At 35.4% G+C, this 12,975-nt stretch overlaps 1 protein-coding gene across 2 annotated transcripts in view; it reads right to left on the minus strand.

Moving 5' to 3' along the window:
* LOC138712442 (calcitonin gene-related peptide type 1 receptor-like) overlaps nt 1-12,975 on the minus strand; it is a 241,196-nt gene that overhangs the window by 44,621 nt on the left and 183,600 nt on the right. For both annotated transcript variants that reach the window (XM_069844263.1, XM_069844262.1), the window contains exons 3-4: nt 6,228-6,393; nt 893-1,015 (exon numbers count right to left, since the gene is read on the minus strand). In XM_069844263.1, the coding sequence (XP_069700364.1) occupies nt 893-1,015; nt 6,228-6,393 (289 nt within the window). The remainder of the gene's footprint in view (nt 1-892; nt 1,016-6,227; nt 6,394-12,975) is intronic.

The raw sequence follows: 12,975 nt of genomic DNA on the forward strand, positions 1-12,975 counted from the left end.
TTTATTGTATAACTGTAACATTTGGAAAGCTGGGGAATTTTTGTGGGATTCAGTATTTGTCCTTGGAATGTAAAATAAATTTCGAAATTTTGTATTAAGCTTAGGTGCATATAATGTTATATAATAAAGTAAACCAACACAGCCCAACTTATTGTTAATAATTTTATAAAGAAAGTTTAAAGATTGACAATTTCGTCTAATTTGCAAACTAGTGAAATGGAAATGTTGAAGCATTGTAGCATAACCCTCATAGGTAGGATAATCATTATAAAGTCTGTAATATAACAATTTTAGAAATTTATTCTAGTAACAGAATATATTTGTTACTAACTGGGCTCCAATAACCGCAGCATACTCTAATTTAGATCGAACAATGGAATTATACAAAATTATTATAGTTTTGACTTTAAATTTACAAGAATTTCTCATAACAAAATCTAAACTTTTATAGGACAAATTTATAATATTATTAATATGACTATGAAATGTAAAATGACTCCTAAATAATATACCTAAATCTTTATGTTAATTTTCTGCTGGTAAAACTGTTGCTTCTATTTTGTATGAAAATTTAATTGTATTTTTCAATCTAGCGCGTCTGATCGCAAAACTAGAGAGCCCGGGTTCGAATCCCGGTCGGGGTATGTTACCTGGTTGAGGTTTCTTCCGGGGTTTTCCTTCAACCCAATATGTGCAAATGCTGGTTATCTATCACTGCTGGACCCCGGATTCATTTTACTGCCATTATCACCTTCATCTCATTCAGACGCTAAATAACCTAAGATGTTGATAAAGCGTCGCAAAACAACCTAATAAAAATAAAGTGGCGCTACCTACTCGTGATTCATCCTATATAGATGGAGTTCATAATGTAATTAATATTTGAACTTACGTTGACACGATGGCTGAGTACCGGAATAGACGTAGTAAGGACAAGGCTGAGACTGGGTGGTTTCAATTGGAGTCTTATCGAAGCAGGTCCACCCGTCCCATGTTGTAGGACAGTAACCATCAACTGAAAAAGATACACGATGTAGTGCAACATACAAAAGATGCTGAGCCTTCATCAAATAACGGAATCAAGAGTGTGGTTTGATTTTCTTATTATACATACTAGGTTCAAAAAGTTCCCGGAATTTGCTAGCATCATAGAAACAACGTACCTTAAACACTATTCTACAGCATTCCCTTCAAAATAGTTGCCTTCCGCAACAACACACTTTTGCCAACGCGTGTAGAGTTCCTGGAAGCAGGCCTGGAAGCCATTTTGTGAAACCCGTCTTAGTGCTCTCGTCGCGTTTGCGATAACCTCTTCAGCATTGAATCTCCGTCCTTTCAGATGACTTTTCAGACGGGGAAACAGAAAGTAATCAGGTGGTGAGAGATCAGGAGAGTATGGTGGGTGATCCAAAGCAGTTATGTTGTGCCTGGCAAGAAAATTCTTTACAATAATTGCGCGATGAGCAGGTGCATTGTCATGCATAAGGAACCAGTTGTTTTCTACCCACTTTTCTGGACGTTTCCTTCTCACTGCGTCCCAGAGGCGACGGAGGGTTTCTACGTACAATTCTTTCGTTACAGTACGACCTTCTGGAATGAACTCATGGTGCATGAGACCCTGAGAGTCGAAGAAAACTTCCAACATAACTTTGCTTTAAGTGTGCTTAAATGTGTCAGTAGATTTACTGGCATGTGAAAGAACTCCTGCGGGACAAAATTCCGGCACATCCGGCGATGCTGATATAACCTCTGCAGTTGCGAGCGTCGTTAAATAAAACATAACATTTAAAATAACTTTGCCTTTGGAAGTGTCCCTAGGAAATTTTTGCTTCCGAGGAGATGTTTTCGATTTCCACTCAGATGACTGTCGTTTAGGGACTGGGTCGTACAAGTAGCACCAGTTTCATTTTGTTTAAGAAATCACCATCTTCATCAGCCATACTGATCATGTCCCCAGCAAAACACAGAACTTGATGTTTGTACTTTGCTCTGTGGACATAATTACAAAATGCGACGAACAAACAAAACACTATGATAAACAATTGCCTACAACTCAAAACCAATAATTTCCATTATCAGCAAACTTTAAGGAAATGACATCATGAATGTTACCAACAAAACAAATGTATAATATCCCTTGTTATATATTAATACGAAAAATGGTAGTAAAATTCCGGGAACTTTTTGAACCTAGTAGTATATTTTAAATATTTCGTAGCAACTTAGTTTATGAGTATGTAACCAATTAAGCCTTACATAACTTTCTTTCAGTATTATTAAAAACTAGCCGTACCCGTGCGCTCCGCTGCACCTGTTAGAAATAAATATAAAGTAATTACATAATTAAAATAGGACGTTTGATCCAAGAACATTCGTATTTGATAGAAGGATAAATCGTTTAATATGTTACTTAATTTAAATTGTATTTAAATAATTAAAATGCGGCCATTTTGGTCCAGAGAGCAATCATTTGGTGTAATGACAATTCCTTTAACATGTTTCTTAATTGTTATTACATGCAACCATAGTTTAATGAAGATTGACATATCATTTAGTTTTAATGTGTATACTTTATATTACTTGCTATATGTTTCAGAAGTTACTGTAATAACATTGTAGAATTATGTCCATCTAGAGAAACAACACTTTCCAATGGTGAAATAATAATTAAACAATTAATTAGCTTCCGATATTACTTCATACAAACACAGAAACATTCTCTGTAGGCTATGTTTAATAGCTTTCGATTGTTGTTGTTCAAGGCCTCTTATAGACGAAGTAATTTGTTTTTATTTGATACAGCGCCTTAGATGGCGTTGTTATTGTAATTTTAAAACTCATTTATTTCATTAAATATCAATCTTATCGAAATTTTGTATAGAATAAAACTTATCGGAAATTATTTGTAAAGAAATATTTGTTATGTAATATGTTTCATGAAAATCAATAATAAGCGAGATATTTCGATTTATTTAATTCAGGCCCCCTTATAACCCCCCTTTTAAATAAAGTATTTTGAATGCCATATAACCTAAAATCTAAGTTACAATGAACTTAATTTATATTCCAATTTTTATATAAATCAGTTCAGCCATTATCGCGTGAAAAGGTAACAAACATCCAGACAGACAGACATACAAACAAAAATTTCAAAAAAGCGATTTTCGGTTTCAAGATGGTTAATTATACATGTTAAGACCAATTATTTTTGGAAAATCGAAAATTACCAGAAAAAATTTGGCTACAGATTTATTATTAGTAAAGATCCTGTATTGGATGGAGTCAAGATACAAGACTGAAATACGAAATTATTGCGATGTTAAAGTTAATAAATTCCAAATAATAATAATAATAATAATAATAATAATAATAATAATAATAATAATAATAATAATCTATCTAATAATAACAATAATATTACTAATGGATATTTTAATGGTGCAAACCATGCATTCATGGCCAGTCTAGGTTGTCCCATTATCGATCCATGACCTCCAGCATATTTCTAGTCATGAGACTTCGATTAATAGCATGCACATTTTTTTTTTTTTCTTTTCATAATGAGTATTAACTTTCCTCCAAAACCGCGAGACATATACCTATTTTTTTAAAGATGGGACATGACAGTTAAGCGGCCGAGCTTGGAACTGCAGTGCCATGTTGCCAATATGGACTTCCACGCTGCCAGCTGATGGAAGCTAGCAATTGTCGTTAAAATGGCTGAGTTAAAGCATTCATTGACAATTGATGCGAAGGTAAGAAAATAGTACAAAAATCGACAGAGAATCAAATACGAAACATACCAATGCTGACATTGTGTGCACAATAAATGTCGCCGAGAGAGCTATTAAGCACTCACCACGTGGGAACTGTAAGTTTGGCAACTCAACCGTTGTTACCACAGCAACAGGCCTACCACGCTTTGTGACATTCAGTTGTTTTTCCGATCGCAACGCTCCTGACATGTCCCATCTTTCAAAAACACCCAAGTATATACATGCCGAAAGCAGCAACTGAGGAAGAAATTCGTGCTATTTCAGGGGACATGTATTTGTAAAGCAATGATTGACTTTCCAAAGCGTTGCTGATTAATAGGGACCGGGTTTTTATGTAATATCCAGGTCTGAAATATGTACATATTTATGTAAGAAAAATAAGCTAAATATGTACTAAAATATTTAAAATCATGAAAATATTTAATATCAATATATGGCAGGTATAGGAAAGGTAAGACTCTCCAGTTGTGATTTCATAGAGCACCCGACTTTTTTACCGCACACTTGACACATTACTATTTTCCCATCTGTAGTGAAAGTTTGAAATTAAATCACAGCTGAGGTGCTGAGGCGAATGCCACACCGAACCTGGCGACGCTTTGTTTTGTGTGAAGAGAATTATGGGGGACATACCAACTAATCCTTTAGACACTTAGGACACGAGTTAGTGTAAAGTGGATGTATGTCTGAATTATGAATTACATAAATAATGTGTATATTTGAGGTATTTATAGGGGATAGCTTTGTGCCCACCCTGTAGATACTATAAAAACCCGTAACCATGCGGCTCATGTCAGACTTGACACAGGTTTTCCATGGAAGGATTAGGAAGAGGGTGAGTAAGATTGCAAATTGCATGGGAACGGCTTGTTAAGACGTGTGAAGAACAATTATAGTTCGAGACAAATCATGTCGTCCTCGTCCCATTCCACCGCATGAAGACAACGCTACTCTCTGAGTGATTTTTACAGTACATGGTAGTTATATGAGAAATGTTGCCTTTTGTTCATTCATATTTACAGTGGACGGTATGGGATGAGTACCTTTCTGGTACTAAGGACGTTATGTTTCGTCCCGAAATATATCTTTTCTTGGGTAAGTAAAAAGACTTTTTAAAACTGTGTATTTCGGTTGAGAAGCTCTTATCATCCAGTCTGCTGTCCAAAAATCTGAAAGTTAGAATTTATAAAACAGTTATATTACCGGTTCTTCTGTATGGCTGTGAAACTTGGACTCTCACTCTGAAAGAGGAACATAGGTTAAGGGTGTTTGAGAATAAGGTGCTTAGGAAAATATTTGGGGCTAAGCGGGATAAAGTTACAGGAGAATGGAGAAAGTTACACAACACAGAACTGCACGCATTGTATTCTTCACCTGACATAATTAGGAACATTAAATCCAGACGTTTGAGATGGGCAGGGCATGTAGCACGTATGGGCGAATCCAGAAATGCATATAGAGTGTTAGTTGGGAGACCGGAGGGAAAACGACCTTTAGGGAGGCCGAGACGTAGATGGGAGGATAATATTAAAATGGATTTGAGGGAGGTGGGGTATGATGATAGAGACTGGATTAATCTTGCACAGGATAGGGACCGCTGGCGGGCTTATGTGAGGGCGGCAATGAACCTTCGGGTTCCTTAAAAGCCATTTGTAAATAAGTAAGTAAGTATTTCAAATTGTAAACTTCCCCAGCAGAAGTTTTTTTTCTCCCTTTTAGAGAAGTAAAAATGAATAAACCCCCAAAATGTGTAGATTTATGTAATACCAAGCCATAATATGTAGGCCCTAATGTAGGGTAAATATGTAGAAATACGTAGTATCAAATTTTAATATATTGACAGTAATTACAAGATTCGCAAAGATTTGTTATTTATATACGGTTAGGTTGAAAGGAATATAATATGTAATTACATAAAAATCCGGTCCCTACTGATTATGATTGGGTGTAAACGGCGAGTAGTTTGAGGCAGTAAAGTACGAGGGTATGCTGAAAAGTAATGCTTCCTATTTTTTTTGTCACTCTGCATATAATTAAAAATATTAGTGATAGTACATTGTATTCAGTGAACTTTCTTCTTTCAGTGACGCAAGTTTCATATCTCTGCCATTAGAGAGATATCTGAGTTATAGCACAGTCTAGTATATACAGTCGCGAAGCAAACATTAGATAGTTGCTCACCACTAGGATCGCTAATATCGCCTCATTACAGGCAATGCAAAATAGTACCGTCACAGTCTATTGTTTCTAGCACCCTCAAAACTTAAGCTTCGTGACTGTATATAGTAGACTGTGGTTATAGTCTGAAACATGGCGGCGTGTACGAGCACTATGTCGGTGCGTCTGAAGCAGCATGCTGTGATAGAGTTTTTAACAGCAGAAAATGTGTCCCCTTTCTGACTGAGAGGTTAAGTCTCTGAAAAGATATTGAAATGAAGCGCCTTCACATACCAGGTTGCATGGACTCTGGAGCCTTGCTTTCACAACAGCTGATGGCTGACTTGCTGCAATCCACCCATCTCTGTGTGACCTCAGGGCCCACGAATACGCTATCCAAATATCTCAGAGTTTCGTTGTTGTTGAAGTCGAACTCCAGGGTGGTTACATTGTCCGGAAGCTGTAACAGATTTAATAATCTGAATGTAATATCCTACTTTCTTCGTCTTTTCCCTCTTTTACCATTTCGGTGTCGAGGTTATTTTCTTTGAACTACATACTAAAAAAATACATATGCAGGAACGTAATTTGTGTACGCGTACTGTCTGAGAATTTATTTTGACTATTTCGTCTATATGACGTCAATCTATTTTCGACCAATGAAGTGTAATGAAATTTTGAATTCCAACCAATCACAGTCACACTTTGCGATAATTTTTGCAGCTAGATGTATCGCTATCAATTTATCGCATGGTCGTTCTTTTGTTTAGTCGTTGTCGCCAACTGTTTCCCCGTAAATTGATGATCATGAATACATTAAGATGCAACTATACGGTTAAACATTTCTTTCAACTTTAAAGCAATGAATGCAAGATTGATATTAATATTAATTAATATATTTACGCGGTGAAGACGACGTTCAAAATGGCGCTCCATGTAGATATAAAATCTTCATGCATCTTAATTTAACGTACGTCTTAAACTTGATTCTTTCAATATTCTTCCCAGATTGCATCCATACGCGATTGGAATATTGAACAGTGTAGATGCAACCTTAGTTCCGTTACACACTACAGCGAGAATGCGTTTGTCGAGCTATAAAAAATGCTTTCCTGTAGCACATAGTAACGGTCGAAATAAGGCACAGCTGACACGTCCTGCTCACACAGGTAATCTAACCTATAACTGTAGCCTATAAAATACATCATCTTCCAATTCCATGTCCATTGTAGGCTATCTGAAAAAAATTACATTCCTTCATTCAGATTAGATAACTGCGTTTTCAACAATTCTTCATTTAATTAATGTATTAATCAGGTTACTGTAATTATATTATAAAACTTTAAATTAAATCATGATTTCAGCAGATAATGAAAATGTGTTTATATTATAATAATAAGAGAAAAGTGCAGTACATGTAATTAACATTGTAAAACCTGTATTTCGCTTTTCGCAATTGGCATTACTGAATAACAACATCGAATTTCTTTATTGCAGTAATCGATATTCATCTATTTCAACTTCACAATGTCTGAATAGGTTAAGTATTCGTAAATATACAATTATTAACATTTTGTGATCGAATTTTACGGATATATTATTTACATTTTTATTTTATTCACGAAATAGTCCTAATAAATGTCACTTGAGGTCTGAGATTTCCTAGATATATCTCAGACCTCTCGTGAGATTACTACAGGCAATATAGAATGTGGAAGCGTTCATAGTGCTTAGGCCAGGGAGTACTGCATAAGAAACAGCACGCGAACGAGATTCTACTAATTCGCATGCTACCTAGTATTTCAGTAAATGTATTTTTAATTTAGCTCGAATGGATGAAATGTGGTGGCTCCTGAAAATAAAGGGGGTAGATTCTGATGTTTCTGTTATTTATTTATTTATTTATTTATTTATTTATTTATTATTTTGCTAATAATTGTAACATAAAATATAATATATACAGAAAAACTTTAGCTCGCCCCTGAAAGAGTAGAACTCGTGCTCAGGGGCGAATTCCTGAATTGAAATTAATAATTATACAATACAATTTGTCTTATGTCTACTGTGCAATTATAGTATATAAATTTAAATTTACAATTTTTCAATTTTTATAAAATCCATACATAACTTTTTAAATTTAATACTAGAACTATTCGAATTGACAAGATTAGGATATTTAAATATAAATTTGTTATATATTCTTGGGCCTAAATTACTACTATGATTAAATACTGTAACAGTGTTGCATTTTGGTTCAAACAATCTTAAAGAATTCATACATTTTGTTTCATAACTATGAGAATACAATTCAAAATTATTTCGATTTTTTATGCATGAATTTTATTAATACAATATAATAAATTTGTCTTACGTTAAGTACATTAAAGTCTGTAAACAAATTTTGAGATGGAAAATCAATAGGTTTATGAAGACATATTTTAATTATTTTCTTCTGTAATAAATAAAGTGGATTAAAATTGGATTTAAATGAGCTACCCCATCCTATAATTCCATACATAATTACCGATTGAAATAAAGTTAAATATATTGTACGTAATAAATTTATTGACAAGTAATTCCTCAATAAAACAAAATAATATACTATTTTATGTAATTTATTACAAAGGTAATTAATGTGTTGGTTCCATTTCAAATGATTATCGAAAATTATGCCTAAATACTTAACTTCAGAGGACTCTTTAATAATCGGACATTTACACTGTATAAGACAACAATCAGAATTATGTAATTTAATACTTAATATAGATGTAGGAGGTTTGTTACATTTTTCAGATAATGAGACTGGAATAATTATGGTTTTATTTTCGTTGATAGAAAGATAATTTATGTCAAACCATTTTTTTATTAGTTTTCTTCTATCCCTAATGCAGTTACCTTTTATTGCATATAACCTGCCTTTAAATACAGTATAATATACTTTTTTATTGTTGTACAGTAGAGCATCTCGTTCTTACTTAAAAGTAGGAGAGAGTCGGGTAGTATCGGACATCGGGTAATATCGGACAGTGTGTTTCTTTCATCTACCACCATATGGTAGTACCTGAATGACATGGTTACGTTCCTCTATGCTACATCACAGAAACGTAACCATGTCAATCAGCTACTATCATCGTGTGGTAGATGAAAGAAACTCACTGTCCGATATTACCCGATGTCCGATACTACCCGACTCTTCCCTAAATTTAATTTCTTGTATGGCATTAACCATATTTACCTAAACTGTAATTTTTCAACTCGGTTACGTTGGTAACATTGTTAACGTGAAAACCTGGCAGCCAAGAAATGAAACCAAATTTCAAGTAACATAGTTTTATTTTACACAAAATGTCATTGAATATTAAGTTCCGGTATAACTCTATACACCATTTCGCAACCAATAGGGTTATAATAACGATATATCGAGGTTTGTGATAAGATTAGGGAGGGTTTGATGAGGATTTATCTGACACTCGACTTTCTGCGACAGGTGCTTCCGAGGTCTGTGACACACAGCCCCAAGAAATAGTATGCCTTAGTTTAACGTTTCACAAGTATTTCTTCCGATTATTCAAATTAGGTAATAGATATTATTCGTATACAGCTCATGCATTTTGAATGAATGAATGATATTGATACACAATAAATTATACAAACTCATGTACACAAGTTCCTTCGTACGAGCCCGTACGGCCATTGCTATAACTATGCACAGTTTGAAACTTAAAAAAAAAAAAAAAAAAATACTACTATAGTCGCGACGCTGTTATTTCCGGCGTGACTCCGCCTCTTTGCTTACGTCTTAGAAAGTGAAGGCTCTATAAAGTCTAGGTAGGTAGTATCGTTCGCCATTTTTGTTCTTTCGTTGCCGAGCTACCGGACGAGGGATCTATTTGCCACACCGTTAAAAATTATCATGTCGTAACTCCTATGATATTAAATCAAATGCACTGTAATTCAGCAAATAACTGAGCGGCAAATAACGTCCTCGTGTGCTTTCTGTGAACGCCAAAGAAAGAGCCAAAATGGCGGGCGATTATATTAAGTATTTATCGAGCCTTCTTTATCTTCATCAGCGAATCACAAGACGCACACGTTTAAATGTAACCGACCTACAACGTGATTGGCTGCCGGAAATATGAGCGACGGGACTATAAAAATAAAATGGTAAAACAACAGTTATTATTATTATTATTATTATTATTATTATTATTATTATTATTTTATTTTTTTTTTTTTTTTGAAGTTATCATTAATTATCACAATTGCAAGTAATCTAACTTCATACCAAATTTCACAAAATAATAAAATTAAAATAAATCATGCATTTTGTCAAGACACTCGCGATGTACAGTACGGGAACAACGTTTCTGTCGACGGGGTAGGAGTAGAAGGGAAGATCGGGCGTATATCTACCGAATTGAAGGCAAAAATTAACCCATTCCCCCATAATTCGTAAGTAGACTCATCCGATCTCGTGCGCAGCTCTGTAGGACGAGTGAGGGAGTGTCTGGACCAGTGGCGTAGCATGAAATTTTGAGCAGGGGAAGCTAACTCAAGTTGTCTTTCATGCAATATGAGAAAACGTATTACAAAAATACAGTCTTAAACTAAATAGTAGTGAATTTCAAGTCAGCAGTCGAAGATTGGTTGGAACCTCGTAAGTAACACCAATAAGGCATGACCTCAAATGAGACGTAATAAAATACGATTTCACGGTTTACACATATCTCTAACAAATAGACACATATACGTACAACATTAGCTCACTCCCTGTCATACTTAGAGAAATCACAATATTAGTATCATTACGTAAGTATGCGTCTGTCTTTTGGTTGTGTCCTTCATTCACAGCAAGGGAGTCGGTCATTTGTTTTTTAAATCACACTTTTGTTTGTAAGTCAGTCTTGATAATAGAATTGCCCTAAAAAATTCAAGTAAATTAGTGTCAGGAACTGTTATTTCGCTCATTATTTATTATATCAGCCACAATGCACACTAACACTTCAACTGAACACAACTGACGAATAGGGATAACTCGGAAACTACATTTTAAATGTTAAAGCTAGCTTCTTTTCGAGCCTTGCGACTAGGGTAGTTTAAAATGGATGGAAAATCTGCGGGGTGGATTACACAGAAGAAACCGGTCTGCTTGGAAGCTGGTGTGTGCAGGCTTCTTGTTTACTGCTGCATCACAAATAATCCTGAGCTGCCGCATCACAATATTTAACGCGTAAATATAAATTCTATTAAAATTAATAAATAATTTTCTCCATAAACTGCAGGTTTATTATGAAATTATTATTAACTGGGGAGGCTGAGCTTTTTAGCTTACATTGACGCTACGCCACTGGTCTGGACGTAATACATGCGCTGTATACGTAGATATCTAATAATAATAATAATAATAATAATAATAATAATAATAATAATGGAACTAATATTGCCTACCCTCGGCCACCGGCGTAGTTCAGTCGGTTGAGGCGCTTGTCTACCGATCCGAAATTGTGCTTGGGGGTGGTTTCGTTTTTCGCTTGGGCTTGTTACCTGGTTGGGTCTTCTGAGAGGTTTTTCCCAACCGTAAGGCGAAAGTCAAGTAATCTATGGCGAATCCTTGGTCTCATCTATCACCAATCCCATCGATGATAAATAACTGAGCAGTTGATACAGCGTCGTTAAATACCCAACTAAAAAAAACTATCTACCCTGAAAGTCTATAATGCTATTTTAACACTCTGTTGTCCTACATGGCAGTAGTTTTTCGTACATTGTATTGTGAAAAACAATGCGGAACAGTGCCGACTATTAGCGAAATGAACTACTTCATTATTACTGCTAGCAGTCTGGACAATAGAACTCAAAACTGTGACGTAATTTATTGTTAAAACTAATAAATGCTTGGAAGCAGTGGCAGTGCGTCAATAAGAGCACAAGAGCATCTTGCATGAACTTAGGTATAGTCCGACCATCGGATCTGTGCCCCCGTAAGATATGCGAACTGAACCTTAATTCCTTTTCAGCCTCGGCAATTCATTTCTCTCCCTGTATTCCTATTTCTCTCTTTTCTATCCCTCTCTCTTTCTCTCCCCCACTACTCACAATTTTGAGCCTTCTTGCGGGACAGTTTATTTGCAGTTGCAGTCCAGTGTTGTCGACTCAACATGAATACTGTAGCACGGAGTGGTGAAAGAAATATTATTAAGCAAGTAATAGCATTTTGCATAAGTCAAGCAGCGTCATTAGACCTACTTAAATTAAATTATGAATAAGTAATAATAATTAACCTTACATTATTATAAGCAATATTCAAGAGACATGACACTGTTTGACGGAAGTTTGGCAACATCCCTATTCGGCAAGTTTCGTGGCCTGTTGTTTGACGTAGTGGGAGAGAAACGTGTGGAATGGGGTGAGTAGAGGCGTTAACTTTTTCAAGAACGACGACACAGCTGAAGGGGCATAGATCCGATGGTCCGACAATAAACTTGGCAACGTGCGTTCACCTTTAAGCCGCGCTCTTTGCAAGGTTACAGAAATTACACGCATGCGCGGGACAAAATTGTCTTTACCTGGCTGCTTATGACTCGTCAAGAGCACAAAGCGTTAAGTGAACATTGAATCTACCTTACAGATGTCGGTGCATCGATGCCTATCTTTCACTTGCTATATTTCGAGGCAGGGAATTTAATAGTCTGTATTTTAGCCCTGTAGGTGTCAGCATTTCTCACTGTTGGAACGTTTACTTTGTGTGGGTCTGTGTACAATGCTGCTACGAGAGTTAATTTTGTGAATTACTATAGTTTAGTGTTAGCATAACAGCATAGTATAGCTTTCAAACACGTGCTGGCAGACTGTGACAGTAGTATGAATTTAAGTATCTGTATGGTGGTGTATAATATTTAAGAATAATATTTACTGGCATGTACTTAAAGTAATCAATCTATGGGAATGGGATTACAGTATTGGTATAGGCTATAGTGTATCAGTGTGTTGTGAACCAAAATATATTACACAACACACGCTTTTTAAATAACGGTATTGTGGT

This window comes from Periplaneta americana, chromosome 13 (assembly GCF_040183065.1).
Source record: "Periplaneta americana isolate PAMFEO1 chromosome 13, P.americana_PAMFEO1_priV1, whole genome shotgun sequence".
In the NCBI taxonomy this organism is placed as follows: Eukaryota; Metazoa; Arthropoda; class Insecta; order Blattodea; family Blattidae; genus Periplaneta; species Periplaneta americana.